This window comes from Mercenaria mercenaria, chromosome 1 (genome assembly GCF_021730395.1).
Source record: "Mercenaria mercenaria strain notata chromosome 1, MADL_Memer_1, whole genome shotgun sequence".
Taxonomy (NCBI): domain Eukaryota; kingdom Metazoa; phylum Mollusca; class Bivalvia; order Venerida; family Veneridae; genus Mercenaria; species Mercenaria mercenaria.
The window spans coordinates 104886602-104914457 of NC_069361.1; the positions used below are offsets into that span (position 1 = coordinate 104886602).

The window sequence follows — 27856 nt, forward strand, 5'->3', positions numbered from 1 at the left end:
AGAGCTGTCCGTAAGACAGCCGGGGCTCGACTTTTCACACTGCTTGACTCTGAATTATAGTTTTGCCAGTATAAACTTAAACATAAAACATAAAACCGTAACAATATATATAGAAGAGAGAATTTATACGAACTAAATCACCACCACAATATACCAGACCAATTATATATATAAGTTAAAAAGGGGCATTACTCTGTCAAAATTCAAATCAGAGCTATGAGGTTGGTTTCTATTTTAAGCTTCAAGTCAGCAACCTGATAGTAACAAAGATATTTGATTTAATCAAAGAGTTTAACCAAATATACTAAGTTTAAAAAAGGGGCATAATTCTGTCAAAATTCAAATCAAAGCTATGGACAAGCAAACAACTAATAAAGTCTTTAATGCCTATGTTGTGTTTTATCAGTAAACAAATGCAAAGCGACTTCATACCATGCCTTTTTACAACAGAACGCTTAAGATTGGTTATTATAAGTAGAATGTAATTTAAATATTAATGTGATGTTTAAAATTTACATGTTAGTTGTTCTACAGAAAATTTGTACGTTAATGTTGATTGGAACTATTAATAAAGAAAATTGGTAATGTGAACCTGTTAACTGTTGTATTACTTCGCTATTAATGTTGATGATACTGTGTAATTACAAGCAACTTTCAATTCGATGACACATCTTCGTACTTGTATTTTTTGTCTTCCGTTACTGAAATGAGATGGTCAATTCCTTGAAGATTTTATTGTTTATTCTAATTATTTACACACACGTTAACAATTAAAAGGCACATAATGCCCTATTAATACAGGTCAATAAGATTATAATACACCACATATCTGTGCTTAAGCTGAAGGTATTTTTAAAAGGCGTTCCTATATCAGTCTATGTTGAACAAGCTAGCCCCCAATAGCTTTTTTGCTATTATCTTAAAAATTACTGAATATAGTTTATTTTAAGTAATCATTTAGTTCAATATGATATTAATAATATATCAAAATATGAAAAATATCAAATTACGAGTGTTTACAAAGAAAAGTCTATGTAAGATAAATGTCAAGCAAATTTTGAACCCAGTGCATGAATAGTATAAACTGATACAGATCAATTAAATGATGCTACATACCAAACAACAAAGCTAAAGCTATTGGTGCTTCTAATTGTCTTCTATTTATTAACAAAGTAATAAGAAATATAATAGTATATATTAGAGGGCCATTTAAATGGCTTTTTGATTCAAGTGTCATTACATCTGAACTAATTGATCTGCACCATGAGAAAACCAACTTTATGCATTTGCGACCAGCATGGATCAAGACCAATCTGCGCATCCGCGCAGTCTGGTCAAGATCCATGCTGTTCGCTAACGGTTTCTCTTATTGCAATAGGGTTTTAAAGCGAACAGCATAGAGCCTGACCAGACTACGCGGATGAGCAGGCTTGTCTGGATCCATGCTGGTCTCAAACGCGCTGTTGGTTTTCTCATGGCGCGGCTCAATTTTGTTCATGATAAAACGCATACAACGCACGGATGACGTATGATCGAACAACTTCCTTATACATCTCGGGTCAGAGCTGCTTACACATTCTTTCAGAACTTCAGTTATATCACCTGACCGCGGTTCTTTGATCTTCGCTTAATACTAGCTTTAAACCACAACAACAGCAGAACGTAATTGTTTTAATATTCATTTGACATCCAACTTCTTTATAGAAAAGTGTAGAGTTTGTGACTATCGGCATGAACATTATAGACTTACCTTTTAACTTGATATCAAGCACAGCTGACTCGATCTCTTTTGTTTTCGATTCAGTTTTATCTAGACGATCATACAGTTTTTCATGTTCAACTGTCAAATTCTTTCTTCCTTCTTCCGCTTTTAGGTCTAATGTATTCTGTTTTTCTTGTATAGAAGATATCTTATTTCCAAGATCAGATACTTCTATGTTTAGAGTGCTCATACGATTTTCTGTATCAAGTTCTTTTGCCGCCATAATATCCAGCATACGCCCTTGATTTTTTAGTTCGTTTTCAGACTCCGTTTTTTTTTTGTTCTGTGCTATTACTGAATCCTTAATTTGATCAACTTCGTTTCCCATCTCATCTAATCTCACATTTACTTTCTCCATTTCAATTGCTAGAATCTTGTCTCTTTCCTCCCACTCTTTTAATGTCTCTAAAAGTTGTAGTTCTTTCGCTGGATCTATATTTTCTTCTTTAAGACTTTGAATATTTTCAGAAAGATCTGGTATCCCATTGCCTAAACGTAAAATAATCTGAAAAGAAGATAAATTGATGGTCAAGAAGTTGATAGAATCTGTGAGAAGATCCTTTGGAAGCATAGAACGCAAGAACAGAATAGCAGACTCTGTTTGATTGAGACTGTTCATGAGAGGTGAAGAAATGTGCAACAACTCTCACGTTGCTAGCACCGGCTTAAGCGGAATTATATTAGTGTGAAAATTAATGTATTCCATGACAGTATTACAATCTTTCTTCCAATTTGTAATAATTAATTGTATAAAAGTAATGAGAATCCGTTCCCTGGCTTTGTTTAATTACGTTAGCGTATCTTGTAGTTTATCAAGAGAACCAGGTTAATTTTGCATACTTACACAATAACTTAATGAATAACCTAGAAATCCGAGTCTAGCTTATTTGAATTCAATGTCAACTTGCAAGTATGTAACAGTTAAACCAGACATCTGGGCCCGTATTCATAAAGCTCCTGAGGAGAAAGTTTAGGAAAATTCTTAACTTTGCAAAATGTCCTGAACAACATAGCACAAAAGAAAGACTTTTTAAGATCTACTGATAATCTTCATTACTAGGCCAGACTGTATGTGACAAAATTGTTAGACATTCCAACTATCTCGACGATTTTCCACCAAATGTTTGGAACTTTTCCCTTAGTTAGTCCCTTAGGGAAAATTTTCCCTTAGGAGCTTTATGAATACATGAATAACTCATGATATACAGATTTAAATATAGGTCAAGTGGGCCCTTAAGGGTGTTTCTCTTGTTGCTCTGTCTTCTGAAAAGGCATTGAGTACATACGTTTTTGGTTCTAAAGGTTACTTTTTATATATTTATACACGAGCATTTTTGTGTTTTACATGCCATGCCTTTTTGTTTCCATTACGTGTGTTAGAGATTCACCTGGAGGGGATTACTTTTATTTACACTGTCCCGTGTCTTTGGAACATGGTGGGGGTAAGAGTGAGGTTGGGTGCGCACCATAAACCGGTTTAAGCTCCAAAGTGGTGTTTTTGCCACTGACCGTTCCAAGGCGGTGCCCCACTGTGTTCCTTTGTTTGTTCGTTTTGTCATAATGTGTTGGCTTTGTGTGTGCGCGCGTGTATGTGTATGCGTGTGTGTGGCTGTGGGTTTCGTTTTGGGGAGGCTGCGTTTTTGGTACGTGGCATTCCCTGTTTGATATTTGTCTTTGTTTTTTTTAGGTCAGTAGATCAAAGGTCACAATGACCCTGAACAGTTAAACGGTTTCTGGGTGATAACTGGAGAAAGATTTAGACTAGGATAATAAATTTTGGTACACAGGTGTAACATCAAGAAATACATGTCAAATTCGACTTTGAGGTCAGTACGCCAAAGGTCAAGGTCACAATGACCCGGAGCAGTTAAACGGTTTCCGGATGATAACTTGAGAACGCTTTGGCCTAGAATCGTAAAGTTTAGTACACAGGTGTAACATCATAAAATACAGATGAATATTGACTTTCAAGTCAGTACGTCAAAGGTCAAGGTCACAATGACCCGGAGCAGTTAAACGGTTTCCTGATGATAACTTGAAAATGCTCGGGCATAGGATCATGAAGATTGATACGGAGGTTGGTCATGACCAGCAGATGACCCTAATGATTTTGAGGTCAGTAGGTCACAGGTCAAGGTCACAGTGTCCCAGAACAGTTAAACGACTTTCGAACGATAACTTTAGAACACTTAGGCCTAGGATAACGAAACTTAATAGGGAGGTTGGTCATGACCAGCAGATGACCCCTATTGATGTTGAGCTCAAATGGTTAAAGGTCCGAGTGACCCGGAACATTTGAACAGTTTCCGGAAAATAACTTGAGAACGCTTGGACCAACGATCATGAAACTTCTTTGGGAGGTTGATCATGACCAGCAGATGACACCTATTGATTTTGAGGTTAGTAAGTCAAAGGTCAAGCAGATTCGGCTTTAACATTGGCTTAGTTCTGTGACAAATCCGTATTTTGGGAGTATAATTCGTCACTCATGTGGCAACTCTAGATTAATATTAAAGCATCCTTCAGTTTTAACAAAATAAAACGAAACATGAAATTTATATATCTAAATCTCACTGAAATTTGTTAAATTAATTCAAAATACTAATACTGTACTTCGTTTTACGTTTCCATGTATAAAATAACTTCTATGCTACAGCGACTAAAATTATTTACATTATTTTATGAACCTTATCACCTCTGTTGATATTTTTCTCAGGGTCACACTATGTGCTAACATACCCAAAATGCATGTGATATTTATCATATATAATGTAAATCATTCATAAGTTTGTTACACCTCAGTAGTTCAGAAAAGTCTTAATGTTAATCATGTAAGATCGCATCAATGAATACCTTAAACAGCACAAATCGTAAATAAAACATGTAACATCATGATGTCATACCCTTAATTATAAATAACACACATGTAATTAACACTTGAAAAACAGATATCGACTCACCTCGACTGTCGCCTTAATTAACATTGTTATTCTCAAGTTCAAAAGTGGCCGAGTGGTTAAGATCACTTTGGATCACTTGTACCATACCGACGTGGATTCGAGCCTCGCTCGGGATGTTGAATTCTTTAAGTGTGGAAGCAACCCAGCTGGGTAAGAGTCATTGGTTCTACCAATTTGCCCGCAAGTGATGAAATGATGCATGGAGGAGCACCTCGGGTCTTCCTCCGCCATCAGAAGCTAAAAAGTTGCCATATGACTTATAATTGCGTATATACCTGTTCCATATCGCCCCATTTCTGTTGAAATTCCTGCTGTGTCAAATGAGTGGACTTCATATGTGACATCTGAAATTGATAATAATAATAATAACTAATTAAATGCAAGTTTATGTCCCGCCATGACATTTTTATCCCAAATGACACAAGCCTCGATTTCGGTAAAATAATGTTGAAGTTGACGTCACTTAATTAGATATTTGTTTTCATTAATTTGTTTTTAAAGCAACAGCCATTAGTGTTAAAATCAATAATATCGGACAAAGACTTTTAAGTTTAAACATTTCAACATTAAGTTTATCGCACTAGTAGTGAAATATCACAAATAATGAGTGAATTAGCGGATTGTTTCCCTTTGAAATCTACACGCTATTAACGGTGTATACATGTGTGAAACTGGGTCAAAGAAAAAATGCAGTTACTGCTCTGAAGATATGCGGATATTTAAAGTGCATGGCCGATTTATTCATTGTTATGGTAAGTGTTTATTTTCATTATAAATTTATTCGTAATTTAAGTAAAAAAAGAATAGACAGACAGCTTCGTTTGTTGATGTATCGAAGATACAACTTGGTAGCGAAAAATGGCCGTGTTGACATTTCGATTCGACTGTCTGCTGTCAAATACTTTTAATATCTTGTCTGTATATTTGTAAATTTTCATGATGGCAGAATATACTTGTAGCTAAGACAGTCAGGCATCTACTATATTAAGTACATTCTGTATGAAATTTTCTGTCTAGAAATTGTAAATGAACAGGAATATTGTAAGATATTGTACATTGTTTTAACAGTCACAGATGTGAACTGGTAAATATAATTACATGGTCATTATGCACATACAGTAGAATCTATGACAATTGGAAAAGAAAAGTACAATAACACAGGGAAAGTGACCAGTGTTTTAAATTATTGTAATAGCAACTAAAATAGACCTCCTGAAAATTTCTGCATGCAATTTACAATAAAAACTACTTTTTTTTTCATTCTCACTACTGCTAGTACTGGTAAACAGCATACTGGTAGGCTACTAAATAAATGAAAAATTCTTTGTTTATATTTTTCAGGACAACCTCCAGCAGTAAGAGATAAAGGTTCGTTGCAGTTTTGACTTTGCAGCAAGTATAATTTGTACACATACTATTCTCAGCAAGTGGAGTTGCTGTGAATTCTCATGCAGGTATAAGATTTTAAAGTTAGTATATACATTCATATCAGTATCAGTATCCTCAAATGCATTTTTTCAATATCAATTTTAACTATGAAATTCCATATATCACTAGATTTAATTCCACAGTCTTAAAAAAATAATGACTCAATGAATAAAAGCTACAGGCCTACAGTGCACATTTTACATTGGAGTTTACAGTGACACCTTAACAGAAATTTGGTTAAGTAAAATTATCTAAAGGAAGAACTTTGTGTTTTGTTAAGGCTTGATTTTACTAATTTCTTTGGTGTTTTTTTCACTGAACTTTTTGTAAATCTCTGAAATGGGATTGAAAATACTGCATTGCTTTCTAACAAAGATGCTATATAATAAGCACTGTAAACATGGTAAATTGGAATTCAATTAAATTTTGATAAATGCAAGTTGTTGTGAAGCATTATCTTTAAGAAATGATGGACTGTTTTGGTCAGTGTTGATTCACTCCATTTTTGATGAGAACTTTAATACAATTCTTATAAACTGTTCTTGTTTTTAAGGCTCTCAGATTTTCTACTTAGTGTATGAAAAGTACTGTGCAGTACTGCTGTTGGAAGAGGAGCAAACAGTGTGGTATTTATAGTCCACCATCACTTCAAGCATCATGTCTATGGAGAAAAGAGTATTACATTACATATGGACAATTATAGTGGACAAAATAAGAAAAAGTGTTGTAATAAGGAAAGAATTCCCAATAAATAAAGAAATATTTATCAAGCACACAGAATTTGATGTTGAAATTTTAATTTCACAGTTTGATCATACACTTCAGTTTGGAAAGTCACTGGTTTCCAGTTTATATATATATATATTGTGCATACTTTTATGTAAATGAAACATCATACCTCCACTGATAAAGTAAAACATTGATTTACAATTTGAATATTGCGTAATTACACAACATACTGTATTAAAAAAAAATCAACTGTGTAGCTGGCATTTAATTGTTTTAATAAAGTGATGCTATGTTATATTCTAAGGACTACACTATTGCTACTTAAAAGTTTTTGTCTAAGAATTCATTGTTTAAATATACCCTTATTTTAGTTTAGGGGTCTACATGATGACTCGGAGTACAACCTGATGGAGGCCGGGCATACAGAATTCAGTCCTGAACTTGTTTAGGTATATTTGGCTTGAGCCTCTTTAAGCAATTATGTTTTTTAGTAATAATCAAGTATTGATAAAACTTGCTGCAGAGGTCATGTCTGTAAAGAGGCCACTTATATTAAGATACCACATTTTCTGTTTCTTTTTGAGTTGTTAAAAGAGTGTCTAGCTCACTGCAAGCCAGTTCAACAGAAATAACATAATTGTAATACAGTAACTGTTGTTTCTTTACCAGGTTAAAGAACTTTTTGTTAAAATTAGATCAAAATCATGTCCCTTACTTGATGAAGAATATGTGCGATGGTTGAAATTTTTTATGAAAAGAGGTTGTCATTACTGTAATAAAATTCTAAAATGTAATTTAATGTAATTATGTGTGGGCTGTCTTATGGACAGCTGTTGTTCAGGATTGAAAAAAAGGTTATTAGTGTTCTTTGTCTTAAATATTTGATACATTTATCATTACAGAATGTCTACTGCATGACCTGGTATAGTATTCTTGAAAGACTATAACTTCAACACAGAGACGGAGATTAATATTTTAGGCAGGGGATTGGCATGACAGGCAAATTCTCCAACCGTATTACCATTCCTGAGCTAGATGCCAGTCGACAGTGGTACCTGTATAATGAAATAGCGCCCCTTTGCAGCAACAGCAATGTATGCTCAAAACCAGCAGCGCCAAAGCCGTTAAAATTGAGAACTCAGTCATTTGAAACGAAGAATGAATGGAAAAAAGTATTTAACATTTAAAGTAATACAGAAAAAGAGCTCAGCTAATTTGGTATTTTCTGAAATTTTAATCAATTTGAAAGTGTTTTTGATTTTTTAAAGGTGTACTAGACCCAAATATTTGAATATGAACAAATGCTACATTATAGTTTATGTAAACATTGAATTAACAAGTTTATGGTGTCAACAGTACTATGCATTGGTTAAATATAGACACACTGTATGTATTTAAGGCGGAACACAGTATAAATGTGAAATTCCTCTAAACACTGGAAGATTTTTCAACAATGTACTGTTTAGTACTGCATGACATAAAATTATGAATGTAGCTCTACATACACAGTTGATTTATACATTAAGCAAAGTTAGATATATTTATTGATGATTTTCTACATTTGAAGTAATTACCTAAATATTAAATATTTTAGTGAAGATATATTTTATGCAACTATATAAGTTGAAAAATGCTCCCTTCAGGAAGAATGAAATGATACTTTTACTTGAAAATTTATGTAAAAAATGAAGGAAATAGATGTTAAAATGAATTCTTTATTTTATAAAAAATGTTGTTGCCATGGAAACAGAACTTGAGTATTAAGTATATATGCTTTCATACCAGAGCAATTTGATTTTTAATTATAATTATGTAAACAATTTAATGTTATATAACCATCACTGATACTTTTAATTTTCAATTGACACTGTCATTGAGCAATGCATCTTACATTTGAAGTTGAATGACACATTACAAATATTAGATATTTATGGAATTGCTTTTAGATATTTTTGAGAAGAATATAAATCAGAACAAGAAGCTGCGTTCAATAAACGCTTGATGCCCCCGGTGGCATCCTTGTCGATAAAAAAGCAACCTAAGTCCAAAACGAGGTCAAGTTCAAGGTCAAACTGAGGTCAGGTGATGTGTGAAGATGAGGAATGGTCACAGGTTACATCTGCATTAGTATCAAGTCATGTTAGTAAGGGGTATTGATGCTAGACGAAACGGTCCCATTTGGTTAACCAAGAGATGGCCCATATCAAGCAACCTAAGTCCAAAATGAGGTCAAGGTCAAACTGAGGTCAAGTGCTGTGTGAAGATGAGGAATGGTCACAGGTTACATCTGCATTAGTATCAAGTCATTCTAGCAAGGGGTATTGGTGCTAGACGAAACGGTCCCATTTGGTTAACATCGTACGGACGGACGAACGGACGGACAGGACAATCACTATATGCCTCCCACATCAGTAGATGCCGGGGGCATAAAAACCAAAAATTCTTATTCTTCTAGAGAAGTAATATATATTTTATAAATTTACATTTTTTTTTTGCATCAAATGTAGGCTAAAATGTCTGTTGAATTGACATTTAAAGCAATTGTTGTATTTTGTTGCTATGGAAACTTGAATTATGACAATTTTTTAAATATAAAATAGCTTATTTATAGCAAGTAGGCATTATCAACTGTGCTAATCATGTTAAATACTTTTGATATTGATAGCAAAATATGAAATTAAAATATATGATAAAAGTACCTGATTTTAGTATTTGTCATTATTATTAAACAAAAAGTGCAAGTTTGCGATGGGGAGTTACTGTACATAAAATGCTGTAATTTTGTTATTTTAAAACATGCAGGTCTAAAATTTTGAATTTATGTTAAGGACACATCTACAGTTCAGAATATGTGAAAAACTCAGTTTCCATAAAAATGTCATTTGGGACAATTTTGTCATGGCTTGTCACAATTTTGATCTAAAATTATGTTTACATATCTATGTATTTATATACACCTTTGGAAACGGGTCTTACATGTTATTTAATCTTAATATATAGCCATCAATACATATCCCAAAGTTATATCATAAATATACGTTTGACATTTCTAAAATAATTTTAAAAAGAAACAAACAATATGCAAGAATTTATTTTCATTTAATAAAAAATATTCATATCATCACGGTACAAGACTTTGTTATTGATTCTGTTTAGTTTATCAGCTAGCACATTTCGGCCTGGGTGGTTCCATTTCTCCAGTTTGCATAGATTTGGGTATTGTAGAGTCACCCCTTGAATATGGTGTCTGCTTTTTAATTTTGCCTTTTGGCAGTTCCTGTGATATGCAGGCTCCATAACCTCCGATCCCCTTTCTAAATTTTAGTTTGTTTAGTTCTGCCCATTGTTTTTCTCGTTTAGGGCAAACCCATTATTTTAACTAGGGATCATACGCCGATTTCATGGAATTACACGCTAGTTTATCATTGAAGGTTCCATGTGCACCGCTGTATGCATACATCTGCGGAATTTTCTAAATTGATTTTTGTACTTTCTGTCGGTCGGTCTGTATGTAGACCAATCCGTTTCCGGATGATAACTCAAGAACGCTTGAGCCTAGATTCATGAAAGTTGATAAGAAGGTTGGTCATCACCGCAGATGACCCCTATTGCTTTTGAGATATGTATGTCAAAGGTCAAGGTCACAGTGACCCTGAACAGTTAAATGGTTTCCGGATGATAACTAAAGAACGCTTGAGCCTAGGATCATGAAAGTTGATAGGACGGTTGGTCATCACCTGCAGATGACCCCTATTGATTTTGAGATCTGTATGTCAAAGGTCAAGGTCACAGTGACCCTGAACAATTAAACGGTTTCCTGATGATAACTCAAGAACGCTTGGGCCTAGGATCATGACAGTTGATAACAAGGTTGATCATGACCAGCAGATGACCCCTATTGATTTTGAGGTCAGTATATCAAAGGTCAAGGCCACAGTGATCCTGAACAGTTAAACGGTTTCCGGATGATAACTCAAGATTGCTTGGGCCTAGTTGATAGGGTGGTTGGTCATGACCAGCAGATGACCCCTATTGATTTTGAGGTCAGTAGGTCAAAGGTCAAGGCCACAGTGACCAGGAACTGTAAAACGGTTTCCAGGTGATAACTCAAGAACGCTTGGGTCTAAGATCAGGCAACTTGATAGGAAGATTGAACATGGCCAGCAGATGACTCCAATTGATTTTGAGGTCATTTGGTCAAAGTTCAAGGTCAGCTTGGCCACGAACAGTTAAACGGTTTCTGGACGATAACTTTAGAACGCTTGGGCCAAGGGTCATGAAAGATGATAGAGAGGTTCATCATGACAAGCAGATGACCCCTATTGATTTTAAGGTCAGTAGGTCAAAGGTCAATGTTACAGTGACCCGGAACATTTAAACCGTTTCCAGACAATAACTTGAGATCGCTTGGGCCTAGGATCATGAAACTTGATAGGGAGGTTGGTCATGACCAGTAGATGACCCTTATAGATTTTGAGGTCTGTAGGCAAAAGGTCAAGGTCACATTTACCCGGAACAGTTAAACCCTTTTCGGACGATACCTTGAGAACGCTTGGGCCTAGGGCCACTTAACTTAATAGTATGGAGGTTGATCATGACCAGCAGATGACCCCTGTTGATTTTGAGTCAATAGGTCAAAGGTCAATGTCACATTGAACCAGAACAGTAGAACTTTTGTTTACAGTGATCAAATAATTTCTGTTCCTTGTGCAATTACTGAATGCATCAATGGGGGCATTTCGTGTTCGACGAGCTCTTGTTGTTCTTTTGATCTTGAAAAAAAACATTAGGTATAATTCAACGCCAATTAGTGAGGCGTGACTTATCCGCTATCCACCACGTTTACGCAGTATTGTTATGAGCTAAACGTCTCGATGCATAAAGTTGATCTATAACATGTTAATAAGATTGTCAGAGTTGAAGGCCTTGATATTATTATTATTATTATTATTATTATTATACCAGATTTATATAGCGCCCTTTTCATGATCAATTTCACGTTCAAAGGCGCTTTACATAGTTCAAATGCAGCCACACAGGGCGCATAATTCATCCTCTGCTAGTACAGGCACAGAGCGATCTGACCAGAGGGACAGAGTGAGACAAAGCCCCCACGACAGAGAGATCATAAATCAGATACAGGCTTGTCCGGCTAACTTAGCCTAGCTCGTTGCGAATAGACAGCCTAGTTCTTTAACGTGCCCAGTGTATAGCACTGATACGCGCAAGAATTGCCTGGGTTCCTGACCAGTACACCTCTAGTTGGGTGGGAAACACTGAAAAGCGTTTCTGAAAATTCCCGAGTAGCTGCCGGGGTTCGAACCCCAGACCTCAGGATTGGAAGGCCAGTGTGCAAACCACTGAGCTATCCGTCCACCATATAAGCTTAGCGATGTTGTTGGGCAGGTGCATGGGTAGACGAATTGATGGGCGGCGTGAAGAGTTTTATTTCCGTTCAAAACGGTAAGTCTGGGTTGAGATATAGGAGTCAAGGTCACTTTTACTAAAATTTGGAAAAAAGTTTCCACTCAATTTATTTTGGACTGGTGTATTGATATTAAACTTGCACATAGTTCGCTTATAGAAAAATAAAGGTCTGAATTGCATATAGGGTTAGTGAGGTCAAGTACCTTTTATAAATCTGCATACTTTGAAGATTTTGTCGTGGCACAATGCACTAACTTAAAGCGTTGGTCTAGTGTACCTTTTTCGAGTGTAGAAATTTTAAAAGGCATTCGTTCTAACCTGGTCCGGATTTTAGCTTTAAATTTTGACATTTGGCACTGAAAAAATCTAGATGCCAGAGTCAGTGTCAATTTCGCTGGGATCATCAAACAAGTGGTTTCTGGTTTTATAACTTTTGTTCGGTTTGACATTCTGTCATACCAAACTTACATATAGAACCAGCTTTGAATTGTATTTTGGGTTGCAGATATCTAAAATAGAAAAAATCATTTCCGCTCAATAACTTAATTAGGAATGACATATTTTAATGGAAATATATATGTACTTGTAGGTAGCTTAATATGACAGAAAGGTTTAGGAATTGTTTTACGGCCACTAGGGTCAATGCTATTTTTAGGTTAAAGTTACTTTTAATAAAAATAGAAACTGTTAAAAAACCTGAATCCCTGTCTCTTGTGCTTAACGTTGTACAATGCTTGAGTAACCCGTATTATATTAACAAAAAATATCGACCATGTGCAGTTTACATTTTATCTGATTTGTTTAAATAGCGTCTCAAATATGCAGTATGTATAACGGTATGAAATTCACGTATCCTATTTGTGAAATATTGACTTAACATGCATTGAACTGATCAAAGTAGATTTAGTGAATATGTTTGCTAATCATGTCTTAAACAGCAATTCAAGCGAGATGTTAAGCAATTAATTTAATAAAAGGGATTAAACACCTGAAGTATCAAAATATTATACAAGAAAGCAAAGTTTATTATAGAACAGAACAGAACAGAACAGAAGTTTATTCAGTAATTTGTACATACAGTACCTCATTACATGATATACATTGACATATAAGATATGATCATGTGGCAAAGTTGTTGAAAATTTAAACTTTAAATGGAGAACGGATCGTAACAAGCCGTAACGGGCAGGTCTTTTTACCCCAAGACACCCCAGAACCCCAAAACACAGCAACCACCATGACACCCAGCATCAAAATAATCACTTGTTTGATACTGTAATTGGGTAACTATATAACAATGATAACTCAAGGGGAACAACCCAAAACTACTTAGCTGTAAATAAAGATGTAGCAGTTGTTTCCCTTCCAATTGTTGCGACAAACCTAAAAATGTTAACTGGGACGTCCCGGGGCAAAAAGACCCGCGAATCGTAACGGTCTTAAAATAAAGATGATGATGTTGCGAAGGAACACAAAAAACGTTACAATAACAACATCAGTGGTTACTATTCAATATTGATATAGTTACATAAACTATCTGGAAGAATGAACTATGTATAATTCACTATGACAAAAAAATAACTAGTTGTTAGTCCTGCTGGTATTAATGTTTCCATGCAGTTATAATTGTCAATGCTTTTATGCAATGTGGGATGAGCACAGATAATAATTTCGTATACAAAATATATGAAACAATCATAACAACACTACAAATAGAGCTGCTTTTAAGAAAAGGGAATGCCTCCCCCAACTGCCTAATCATCTAAATTGCAAGTTAAGCCTTTATATACATATCACTCACAACAATTCACGGGCCCAAACTCCGCTTTGGCTCATTATCGAACTTGTCAGAGGTCTTACAGTCAAACACATTTTGTACAAATTTGGCGACGATCGTGTTGGAAATGTTCAACTTGGAGTGCGGACAACAGCAAAAGAGCTGATTTTTCGGTAATTCAAGGGCCGTAACTCCAACTTGGCCCTTTATGGTCAAACACATTTTGTTCAAGTTTGGTGAAAATCGGATAAGAAATGTTTGGCTTAAATTGCGGACAAGAGCAACAAGGCCGACTTTTCGGTAAATCAATGGCCGTTACTCCAAAGTAACTCCAATATGCCTGGACCGGTTTAGCTAATTATCGAACATGGCCGAGGTCTTATGGTCACACATATTTTTTCAAGTTTAGTGAAGATCGATTGAGAAATGTTTGACTTAAAGTGCGGACAATCTTTGTGACAGACAGACACACACACACACAGACCGGAGTAAATCAATATGTCTCCCACACCACTGTGTGGTGGGAGACATAATGAACATGTTGCCTTATTATCTAAGTAACATAGTATTCCTTTTATCGCTTGCCAATCTGATATATCTACATAACCCTAACTGAACCGATTTTTTAGTACACTGCAATAGTTCGACAAATTTGGTCTTTCATAGTAGTACCTTTGTATACATTTGCTACGATATTCATTATAAAAGTTACATTTCAAAATAAAATGAAACTCGTCCTCAATATCGTGGACATTACAGAGTTGACAAGTTCTTTGATTTCTCTCCAATCTATCTCTACCATATCTTCCAGTTTCTATGCGCAAACTATGTACAGATACCCTAATACGGGTTAAGTATTGCCTAGTTTTTTTACAAACAATTTTTTCTAGATAACTTTCCATACCAAATACAGGTTTAATATACATATACAAAGTATTTAATACATTGTTGTTTGCAATATCAGAAAACCACTTTTGCTTAAAACAATCTATAGCCCTTTCTTTAAATGTTAGTAAAAACACATTTGACTGATAAGCAAGTGGGTTATTCCATATATCTGAAAAACCATATTCTTCAAGCAAACATTTTACTTTGGAAACCCAATTTTTAACACCTTTCTTACATTCATTTAAAGCATTGTCATACACTACATTTAGTAAAATATTGTTTGTATGCAATAATTTAAACCAGTACTTGATTATTTGAACATATCTATTTACGTATAAAGGGTATCTTCCCAATTCGCCATAAACTGCCGCATTACTGGTACTAAGTTTAACACCCAAAGTAGATTTACAGAATTTTAAGTGGATCCTTTCTAGATCCTTACTTTTGGTAAATCCCCAAACAGGACAAGCATAATTTAAAATAGACCCAACAAATGAGTCAAACAATTGCAATACAACACGTGGTGATAATTCGTACTTATTTATATTATATGACAAAACATTCATAGCCTTTAAGGCTTTCCCACAGACGTACTGGTTATTAAGTACAAAAGAACCTGTATAGTTAAAAACAACACCTAAATAATTGAAGTCATCAACAACTTCAATTTGTTCATTATTATAAAACCAAGTTTCATGGGGATAGATATTACCCCTTTTGCGAAAAACAACTATTTTGGTCTTTGTAGTATTGACTTCAAGTCCCCATAATTGACAGTATTCATATAAACTATTAAGACTAGTTTGCAAATCTTCTTGGGAATGGCCCAATATTACCATGTCATCCGCAAATAATAGTAAAATAACACAAATTTCATATAAAGATAATCCAGAATTTATATCGTTCTGTAAATACAGTTCCAAATCTTCTAAAAATAGAGCAAACAGAGCTGGAGAGTTATTTTGACCTTGACGTAAGCCCACTGATATGTTAAAAAAATCAGATAAACTATTACAATGTCTTACACAAGATTTGACAACACGGTACATGGCTTTAAAAATCCTCAGCAGTTTGCCATCAATGCCTAATTTGAAAAGTTTATACCACAGACCATTACGGTAAACTGAATCAAATGCCTTTTTCAGGTCAATAAATGCACAAGGTAACCTTAATTTTTGTGACAAAACATGTTCAACTATACTATGTAAGACAAAAGTCGCATCTACTGTACTACAGCCTTTGCGGAAACCAAACTGGGCGTCTGACAAAATATTGTACCTATCAAACCATCTCTCCACTCTATGCGTCAATATACTAGTAAATAATTTACCAAAATTACTTAGTAGGGTTATGCCCCTGTAATTGTCTGGAGCTCTGACATCTCCTTTTTTGTATATCGGTACAATATAACCATATGACCATGATTCGGGAAAATGTCCCAAATCTAGAACTATATTAAACATATCTGTTAAATGGCCAACTAATATGTCAATAGAAACAATAAAATATTCGTTCAGTAAATTATCACTAGGACATGATGCCTTATTTCTGTTTAGGCGTTTTACAGCATCTCTAACTTCAACAGAGGTAATAGGAATGTTTAACTCATCAAAAATAGGGTCATTTACATTACAATCATCTTTAGAATTAAAATCTTCTGCTTCATTGACTACAGTTGTCCTTATATCATCAAACATTTTAGAAAAATAATCATGAAATTCATTTACTTTTATATCAGCACCAGACACTGAAGTTTTCTTTTTGAAATGTTTCCAAAAGTCCTTAGGTTTACTTTTCTTTAGTTCGGCCAACTCCTTAGATTTTTGGATTTTGTGTGCTCGTTTCTTAAATTTAATAATACATTTGTATTCCTTTTTTGCATTACATAAACTATTTCTATCTTCCTGTGATTTATTTTGATTAAAAACAAACAGTGCCTGTTTGTATTTGCGTTTAGCCGTGGTACAGTCGGCATCAAACCAGGAGTTATTGAAAAATTGATTTCGTTTAGAATTATTACAACGTTTAAAAAGTGGATCTGCTACTTCACAAATAACTTTTGAAAAATTCAAAATCAAATTGTCTACATCCACAGTGTCATGTACAACAGTGTCATATACAATTCTATTAAATGTTGATAAATTCCCTATTAGGCCACGCCTAAATTCATCTTTGTGATCCTCAGACCATTTTATATTATACATATTGTCTACATCACTAGTCACATCACTATTTTGCATGTAAGCTTTACAATTTAATGTAAACAATATTGGTGCATGATCACTGAATTCGTTAAATTGACCGATTTCAAACGAGTCAATTATATTGAAATACCGTTCATTCAATAATAGATAATCTATTGTACTACTACACTGTCTATTGTAGTAAGTGAAAAAACCATTATTATAATCATTGTGTAGCCGACCGTTAGCTAATCGCATTGAGGTAGTTTTACATAAATCTAACAATTTAACTCCCCTTCCATTACACACCTTATCATATGAGGCCCGTAATAATGGTACATCTGGAAGATAATCAACTGAGTCTAAGTCAGAAATTTGCCGGTCACAAGCAACAAAATCAGATCTGGTGCCCACACGAGCATTCCAGTCTCCAGCCACCAGTACTGTACCTAAATTTCCAAAATGAAAAATGTCATTTGCAACAATTTCAAATAAATCTTCGTTAATTATGCTTGAAGCTGGTGACTCATCACCCCACATGTACACCCCCCCCCCCCTAGAAAAACATCATTTTGAATCTCAAAGAAGTGTTTATCAAATTTTAGCCAGATGATGGTGTCAAAATGATTCCTTACAATGGTTATTCCAGATTTTATGGTATTTCGAATAAATAAAACAACCCCTCCACTATTTCTTTTGGCCCTTCTATGTTTAAATTTCCTATAGAAATTGAAGCAAGTAAAATCATTCAACTCAATATTTGAATTAGAGTCCGTCCATGATTCTAACATAAAAATGACATCATTTTTAGCAATCTTATCCACAAATTCAGGGTCACAAAGTTTTGTTTGGGTCAATCCGTTGCAATTCCAAACACAAATTTTAGGTCCATTCTCCGAAAAATCCTACAGATTATCTCTAATTGGTTTGCCTTCGATGAACAGTGTATCGTACGAAATCCAGGCATCTTTATTGTCTTTGAGGGCTTCCTTCAATTTTGGTATCAAACGACGCCGTTTTGCTACAACTTCCGGCGGGAATTGTTCATGAACAAAGTGTAATTTCTTATCTAGATTTTTGCGGTAACTCTTAACTAGCTCTTTATCTTTGAAGTACGCAAACTTACACACAATTTTTCTGTTAATTAACTTGTTAGGATCATCGTTTTGATGGCCCATCCTATGTGCGCGCTCGATTTTAATACTTTTGACTATATCTTCGGCCATTTTGAATTTCTCTTTCAGGTGCACACGTATGAGGCTCTCAGTTGCGTCTGGTCTCTCGTCCTTTTGTTCAGTAACACCGCCAAAAATTAAGTTGTTCCTCATTGACTGTGACTGCATGTACAACATTTCTTCCTTTAGTTTCGAATTTTCGTGCAAAAGCTTATCAATCTCGTGCTCTTTTCCAGACAGATCCATCTGAATGTTTTCGACTTTATCATCTAACTTGTTAAATTTACTTTCACTAGTTTTCTCTACATTGTGTACGTAATTCCACAGTTTCGATAATTCCGATTCAATGTTATCTACTTTTTTCTCCAAATTTTCTAATGTTTCTAATTTTGCATCCATACTTTTCATCTGAGCCTCCATATTTCCAACTTTAATGTCAATCTTTTTCAGATACGACAAAATATCCTCAGAAATGTCAGTATACAGTCAAAGAAGGGTGTGTTTACCTCGTTCCTGCATTGTCTCAATCTCGTTATATCCGCCTCCACTGAAGTGTTAAAAGAGGGCGGTATACAGGTCCACATCGGCGACTGTTCATCTAGTCCACATATATATCTCAACAAACATGCGAGCAGTGAAATGTCAAAATCTGCAGAATTAGGCTGCCCATACATAGGATAGAGTACTTTCCACTGTTCTGTGGTTAAAACCTTGCCTTTTCTCATACTGTTCAGTTTTCCACGCACAGTTGGGTTGTTCAGCTTGTTCTGTAGGTCGTTGGTTGGAATACATTGATCAAATCTGTATCTGAGAACGGTAGTTCCCCCATCGATAACCAAAGATAACAGCCGTAACCCGTCGGCCTTTTCATCCGAAGGAATTATTGCAGTAGCAGTAGCCATTATTGTCTATTACTTTCAAACATTCTCTTGCAATCGGATCTAAATGAAAGAAAGATCCTTTATAATTAATAGCCACAAAATTCCAACGGGAAAAGCCTTATTGACCATACAACAGTAGTGCATGTAAATGTGTAAACATGTTCGTCGACTGAGCACATAACAAAAGCACAAAAGTATCACAGAGAATCATCGGACAATACATGAAGGAGTATACATTTTCAGCCGCTATCTTGGTGAGCGAAGGAAGCAAATGTCATAGTAATCTGCATGACTTTGGCATGTCCAAGATGGTGATAAAGTAATATGGAATATAATTACATCTATATAATACCGGAAATAATCATAGAAACTCTGCAAAAAATGAACGAGGTGTAGGGCACATAATGATTGTACGTATACGAAATATAACTTAAATTGTCAATGAGTCACTAAACGTGTAAATATATCAGAACCTAGAACTCAATCTAAATCTTACAAAATATACATGACTATCAATTATGCCGACGAAATAAGCAGCAGGCGAATATACAAAGAAAATAGAGACTACGTTTAATATGAATTCTAGGTATTTTAAGCAAGAAGAATTGTTTAAGGTATTAGATCACTAATAGTAATGTTTTCAAAATGGCCTTTGCTTGGTATATTCTGAAAGGTAACCGTGTTTTGCACTATTTTGCAATTTTTAAACAACTTTTACCGTGCCGTTTTTTTTTTTTATAAATTTTGTATAACTTATGGTATCTCCTCAAGCTCAAGTAGAGACAAATTTCAAAGTGGTGGCCACTATCCAAAACGTTTGCAGAGAACTGATTTTACCATTAATTTTAATAAAAGAAACATCAATTTATTGGTAAACAATTATAAAACACAAAATAAAAATGTAAATATCATTTTTTCAATGGTGCCTCAAGTAAACGGATTTAATGAGATAGAATTCATACTTCAACATTGAAAAAAATAAGGTCGAATGCTGTGTTTCTGTTTTGAATTTTGCTTACTGCATTAAAAAATAACCTTAGGGTAGAAGTAAAACCTACCTAAATTTCTTCCACAATATATAATCTAAGAGTGAAAGCAAAATAGAGAACTTTCACCGCATGTAACTCAATATTTTTAAAGATGTGTAACTCTATCCCTTCTGTTTAAGTAGTAAATTCACTTTTGACACCAAGAAATCGCTTATAAGATTAATCTTTTTCCATTTTTGTACAAGAAATCAGTAATAAGTCTTGAAAGAAGTAAAAACTTACTAGAAAAAAAAGGAAAATAAGAAAAAAAAACTTTGGTCCCAGTAGGGTTTGAACCTACGCACCCCTAAGAATTGCAGTAGAAGTAGGTTTATGGTAGGAATTGAATACTCTTCGAAAAGGAGGTTCTCTATTAGTGATCTAATACCTTAAACATAACATGAATATAAAGCTTTATAGAATTTTAACTAAAACTACTGTATTCTAAATTTATTTATGATATTTCAGTGAGAATAAAAGTAAATTTATCTTGATGCAAGACTACTCTACTTTAAAGAGTTTTAAAAACATACCTCATACTGTCCCGTTGTGTTCAATTATCAATAAATTTTAAATGTTATTTCCCCATGTTTATTCCAAATAGAATTAATGTAAATCAATATCCAGTAGTCATGGCGGTTATTGATTGTACACCTTTTCACGGGTTAATCAGGGACGATAAACTTATTTTGTCAAATAAGTTGTGTCATGTGAGAAAAAAAAGGAGAAAATGTGAATATTCATACCTTTAAATTGTTATACATAAAACTATAAGAAAACATATCTCGTATACTGTTTATAGAAAAAAATGCATGTAATAAATCTATTAACTGACAAATAGTTATGTAACATTAAGTTGTATAAACACGACGAATTATAGTATACTTGAGTGTATATGCAAATAACACAATCTCTGACAAGTGTTATTTAAACAAATGTCACTATAAATATAAGGAAGGATGATTTGAAAACCGAGGTCCGTGTAGATCTAGTATAAAGAAAACAAAGTTTCAAGAATTATGCGCCTGAGCGACTGTGACTACGTCACAATAGCTAGATTTACTCCTTAGTCCTCATTTTTCTTATACTCTTATACATTATCAGCATGTGAAAACATCTCAGTGACAATTGTTTTAGTGCCACTACATGCAACCTTGTTGATTTAATTTTTAGTAAGGTAGCTGTGGTCTAGTGGATAAGTGTCGAACGCTCAATCCAGGGGTCGTGTGTTCGAGCCCCACTGGGGTCACGACCATAACCTCTCATATAACACCAGTACTGGCTTTTTCCAGGAAGCGGACTCGAGAATGGCTCCAATAAGCCTGAAGCTTTCATCACAATCGAGCTAAAACAAATTAGTATAAGCATAATTTTTATGTGAAATAAAATGTTGATTGAGTTGTCACGAGATAAAACGTTTGGAAATGAGATTATTATTAGTAAGCTATTACTAGCAATTTTGAAAATCGGAAGAACATCGTCTCAAATAGGGTTATGAAAATATCCACTCGGAAGCATATAACGCAAATAAGCAATCGAATAGCTGAGTCATTGGCTTTATGGTCAGATTGAACGTACTTCATGATCCAAATGGACAAGAAAAAAATATAACAAGTAAAGTCAAAGAACGGGGAAATTTTACAGCCGCAACATGTCACTAAAATACAGTTGAGCATCATTTTTTGTCACTTAAAATGGATGGTTGAAAGTACGTAATGCCATGCACATCTCTTCGTTACGCCAAAAGCAGTTCTCGACACTTGCATAACAAATGCGATGATGTTTGAGCGAGAAACAAGAATTACTCAGTACGAGATATGTGGTCGTCGTTTCGTCAATTTGTTATTCTACATAGCTGAAAAACTAGTTTTTGTAATCCAGTTATGTAACTTAAGCATAAACTAAAACGTATTGTTGATTCTTTACGATAAGAACAAATATCGTTAGCATATTCAGGGCTTTGAGAAAATACTGCCATTTTAAAAGCCATGGACTGCTGCAACCATTGTCTGTGACTCCTATACAAAAGTATTACTCAGCGGAATCAACTTTTGAATTCAGATTTTTGTTTGTTTGTTTGATTTGGGGTTAACGCATTTTTCAACAGTATTTCATGTAACGGTGGGCAGTAAACCTAACCAGTGTTCCTGGATTCTGTACCAGTACAAACCTGTTCTCCGCAAGTAACTGCCAACTTCCCCACATGAATCAGAGGCGGAGGACTAATGGTTTTAGACACAATGTTTAGCAAATAGTCACGGAGAGCATACGCCCCGTCCGAGGATCGAACTCACGACACCGCGATCCGTAGACCGACGCTCTACCTACTGAGCTAAGCGGGCGGACAAATTCAGATTTTAAAAAGTATGTAAAGTATTTCTATGTTTAGATTTTACAATATATAGCGCTGGTACATGTAGTTAAACATGCGACACAACGAAGCAGTACAAAAACTTCGAATAAATATGGTTGTCAGCCGAGCAAAAGGGTCAAATTCACTAGCCATTTTATTAACAAGTACAACTAAATACGTAAATTAATGCAACCGAAGGACCGACGTTATTATCGCGTGCAACAAATGATACTGACGGTTGAGTTGCATTAATTTATGTTTGAGTTAAACGTGTTAGGAAAACAAGGCCATGTTGTCTACAAGTATCACTAATACACTATAATTATACATGTATATAGGTTTCAGACGGGTACGCATCAATAGTCTGTGACAATTTGGCTGAAATGATTGTTAAATGCAAGTTTATGAGATTTTTTTTTGAAAATATTGCATCTGTAATATTGAACAACAAAAGGAAATATTCATTAAACTATGGACAAAGAAATTTAAGATTTTGTACTTATCTACCGATCATATGTTTTCTCAATTTTTCTCAATTCGCTTGTGTGTTTATAAACCATCGTTCAGCAATGTCTTGACCACATGAAGGCAGCTGGTCACATAGATGAACCGATGCATACGTTCAGTTAGACATACCATAACACCATATTAACTGATCAGTAGTGGAAGACAAATAACTAAGATAATTTTCTCCATAAGAACTGTTAGGGAATATCATGAGCGGCCTGGTATGAGCTGAACAAACGATATCTAAACTAAGGAGCTCCGCGCTACCCACTGCACTGAATTTGGTTTTATAACTAATAACAACTTTCTGAGCTAGTTGGGATATATAATGATAGATTAAATGTTAAAACTAGAATGAAATTAATGTTCATTCTATAAGAACCGTGGTCGCAAGCAAAATGTACTTACCGATTTCAATCGCATACCTATCACCTAAAACGCGCAGTACGGCAAAAGTAATAATTTATCGTCCTTCGTGTACCAGTCACATTGCCTCAATCTTTCATATCGCAGAGACACTCCGCATATTTGATACTTTGGGCAACGTTACTGCAAATAAAATATGGAAAGTCGATCCCTCGGAAGCACCGAGATCAATGCAAACAGTGAAAATTGCAGACTCGGTTTGATTGAGTAATGGAGAATGCAACACTGCCCACGCCCCCTAGCACCGACTTAAGCAGTATTCCATCTTCAAATCTAAATGAGTTTAAATCAATGATCCCGAAGGACCAGAAAATATAACAACACTGAGATGAAAACTTTGATGAATTCTCTTTCTGTGCATACACTCTATCATTGTAGGAACGTTCCTGACATTTACTATGATAAAAAGCTTGTCAGTTAAAAAAGCATATAAGTGCTATAATACATGTAGTAACTTGCAATCAGATTCCTAATTCTTGCATACCAGACGGTGATTTTCGGTATTTTTATCGGTGCTTGAAAATCCATCTTATACCCCTTGGGTGTAAAATGACTCTCGTGCTGTAAATGACGTATTACGAACTACATATATGTAAAAGATTTATGTAGTAATCTATTTCATTTAATAATAATAATAATAATAAAAAAAAAAAACAAAAAAAAAAACGAATAAAAATGCAATTTCATGACAGATCCTCTTTGTTCCTGGTTGTATATTTCTCTATTCAGAAAATGTTATTTTATCAAACAGTCATAACGTTACGCTACAACTGATAAAACAAAACCGGAACTAAACATTGTTATTTGTCTTTGAAACGTCATGACGTCTTTCCTGTTTACCGCGCTTTGTTTAAATAGGATGATATAAGAAATAGTTATTAAAAGAAAGTCGCCCGATCGACTTTTCAAAGAATGTAGGGATAATACACGTTTTTTTAATGTATTAACGTCTGCAGAAGCCCGGGATTGTTTGTGACCGAGACCGAAGGTCGCTATTCTTGCATAAAAGAACATTACCAGATGACTAAATGTATTGTTTTCATGTGTAATGACTTTACGATTCCGTTACATTTTTTAACTTCCATTCTGTTGTTCTTGGAAACGGTAAACATGTTTTAAATATCCATAACCAGGGCCCAACAATTATCAACATTACTAAAAGCACATACTGAAGGTTTTTACACGATTTTTTTTATCTCCCGTTATACAAACATGAAGTTACCAAAAATTATTCATATAACTTCAACATTGGTAAACAGGAGCCCAATTTCAAGAATAATAACTTTACATTCGAGTTATTTTGGGTACGGACACATTAGGAGTACGGATGAGTACGAACGTAATGTCAAACTATCAAACTGTTTATATAAATTCTTCCAGAAATTAGATAAGAACATATCGACTGATACTTACCAAAATCATAATGATTCCTAAAAACAAACGATCGTACAAGTTACACTCGAGTCTTAAATATTCACGGTTATCTACAAAAACTGAAACGACGCAGAATTCTTAAAGGGGAGTAAACAAGAGAAGAAACGAGTACGAACATTGTTGGGTGCAGCGCATTTGGCATTGGTAAGTGAGTGAGTGAGTGAGTTGGGTTTTACGGCGAATCGACACAAAATGGTCATATATCGCCGAGGAGAAGTCATATTGCAAACACCAACTGTAAAGCATAAACTTTGATGTAAAAATGTAAAGCATACGTAAAAACATCCATGTAAAAATGTAAAGAACACTATGAATAATGTAAAACGTACCTAAAAACATCCGTGTAAAATGTAAAGCATATCTAAAAACAGTAATGTAAAAATGTATGTACGTGTGTGTTAAAATATCAGCTGCAAACATAATAATATTGCAAGATGTAAATAAAATAAGAAGTGTTAGATCTTTTGATATATTCCTATCTGCTTTAAAAACGATAAAATATTTCCGACTGAAACGTTATCAAATAACTCTTTCAAAGATTGAACGTCATAATATGTACTGCGTTGTGTAGCAAAGTCCACACAGTCGATTAAAATATGTTTAATAGTTAGCGGTGTTTGACATGGTACACATTCGGGTTGATCTTCTTTATTCAAAAGATAAGAGTGAGTCAAACGGGTATGACCTATTCGAGAAGAACAACTTCCTCCCTGCGAACAGATCTGTTCCCATGGTCCCATTCCCCTAGAGTAGGTTTGATATCATGAAGTTTATTGAATGAAGCACTGTTCCATGACGATTGCCATTTAGATAAAATGTATTTCTTTATATTGGGCCTAAAATCGGTATGTGATAATTTCAAATTAGATTGTGATATTAAAAGGGATTTCTTTGCTGCAATATCAGCATCCTCGTTTCCATGAATACCAACATGACTAGGAATCCAACAAAATATGATAAACTTTTTTAAAGATAGTTCATGAAGCCTGAGAAGAATATTTTGAATGAATGGATTTTCCATATTTCGGTTATGAATTGACTGTAAAACAGAAAGCGAGTCGGAAAAGATAATAAATTTTTCTGCACTATTTTTTTATATAAAATTTAGAGCTAAATCAATAGCTTTGGCCTCGGCTGAAAATATTGTTGCATTATTTGGCAAACGTAATTTTGATTGATGAAGTAGGCTGACAGCAGCACAGCCAACCTTTGATTCATCTTTTGAACCGTCTGTGTAAATTGCAAAATAGTCCTTGTAAGTTGATTTGATTTCATGATATTTGGACTTGAATATTTCAGGGTTTGTTTCAGACTTTCTAAAGGAAGTTTTCAAATCGAAAAGAACTGTAGGGGTATGAAGGGTCCATGGTGGTGTATCTGGAATTGATTTTTCTTTAATACCATCGAATTTGAAGTCAGTTTCATTCATAGAAGACTGTATGCGAAATCCAAACGGTTTGATTTGTTTTGGTTTTACCTCATATGAATCGGAGTACTTTGGTTTAAAAATAATTTCATGAGCAGGATTGGATTTGTTGTCAGCCACTCTTAAAGCATATTGCAATGAAAGTTTTTCTCGGCGTGTGTAAAGAGATGGTTCGTTTGCTTCAGCACATAAACTTTCAACTGGCGATGTTCGGAATGCACCAAGAGCAATACGAAGACCTTGATTATGGCTGGTATCTTGCATTTGTAAATAAGATTTTCTTGCGGAACCATAAACAATACAACCGTAATCTAGCTTAGATCTAATTAAAGCCCTATAAAGTCTTAAGCGTTGGTAAGTGATACAGCAAAACATTCTATGGTTAAGATTGCAGCTTTTATGCTACAAAAAGAGGTTTTTATGAAAGAAACAAGACGCAGATACCAGATGTCAATCTGCGCAGAAATACATATACGTCCCTGGGAAAGCATTTCGAAAATAAAAATCGGGTATTAACAGCACGTGAATTGCCTTGTTTGCACACGATTTTTCTCCCGTTAATACATGGACGGATCCAGTGAAAAAAGTAGTTTTTATGCAAGAACAGGTAGCACCATTGGACGGTACCCGCGTCTGTGTTTGCGTCCGCGTTCCATGTCTGTATGTTAGCTGGTATCTCGGTGACTACTTGTCGGAATGGATTGAAACATAAACGTCACATTCTTATTCACTGTGATAAACTGACTTACATTACACAGGTTCCATAACTCTATTTTGATTAGTTCCAAAATTATGCCCCTTTTTCAACGTAGAAATGTTTGTTAAAGTTTTATGTGTAAGCTGGTATCTTAGTACTGATGGAAATGGATTGAAACGCATCACACACTTATTCATTGTGATGATGTGATATGCAGTGCATAGGTACCATAACTCGTCTTTGCATTTTTACAAAACTATACCACTTTTTCGACATTTTGGATAAGGTTTCTTTCGTGTATGAAAGCAGGTATCTCAGTTCCCATTAATAAGAATGGATTGAACTTTCACACACTTATTCACTTTCATGATCTGATATACAGTACATAGGTTTCGTGACTCTACATTGCATTTTTATAAAACTATGCCCCTTTTTGACTTAGCAGTTTTTAGTGAGATGTAAGCTGGAATCTCAGTATTCACCTGTTGGAATTGATTGGAACATCACACAATTGTCCATTGCCATTAGCTGATATCCAAATGACCCTGTTTAGCAATTTTATAAAATTATGCCCCTTTTTCGACTTTTGTATTCATTCAATTAACAAAGCTGTTGAATAGTCAAGCGTTGCTGTCATTGAGTACATAAGGCAGGTATGCACTTTTTCTATAACCAATCAGAATCGAAACTGCAAAAGAAGAGCACAATTTTGTACTGCAGCAAAATCACGTAATAAATTTCACTCAGCAGTCTAGAAACACTCAGATAGATTTCT

The 27856-nt window shown here is 34.7% G+C and overlaps 1 protein-coding gene and 1 long non-coding RNA gene across 2 annotated transcripts; one reads left to right on the plus strand and one right to left on the minus strand.

The window, feature by feature from the left end:
• Positions 1-654: 654 nt before the first annotated feature.
• Positions 655-20999, minus strand: LOC123543671 (E3 ubiquitin-protein ligase DZIP3-like). The gene is made up of 5 exons (XM_045329738.2): positions 20772-20999; positions 18836-19270; positions 4998-5066; positions 1751-2267; positions 655-701 (listed from the first exon to the last, which is right to left on the minus strand). Exons 2-5 carry the CDS (start codon positions 19229-19231, stop codon positions 655-657), a joined length of 1029 nt encoding a protein of 342 aa, XP_045185673.2. The 5' UTR covers positions 19232-19270; positions 20772-20999.
• On the plus strand, positions 5136-9582 carry LOC128547305 (uncharacterized). Its single transcript, XR_008366443.1, has 5 exons — positions 5136-5474; positions 6064-6176; positions 6704-6776; positions 7256-7328; positions 7782-9582. It is a non-coding gene; the product is annotated as an uncharacterized LOC128547305 (long non-coding RNA).
• Positions 21000-27856: the final 6857 nt, after the last annotated feature.

Excerpts from the sequence above, each read along its gene's own strand:
- LOC123543671 (XM_045329738.2), bottom strand. The coding sequence starts at position 19,231 with ATGGCTACTGCTACTGCAATAATTCCTTCGGATGAAAAGGCCGACGGG. Across the intron at positions 5,067-18,835 it reads TGAGACAATGCAGGAACGAG|ATGTCACATATGAAGTCCAC; the intron begins GTAAACACACCC and ends TATCAATTTCAG. Across the intron at positions 702-1,750 it reads GCTTGATATCAAGTTAAAAG|TAACGGAAGACAAAAAATAC; the intron begins GTAAGTCTATAA and ends ATCTCATTTCAG.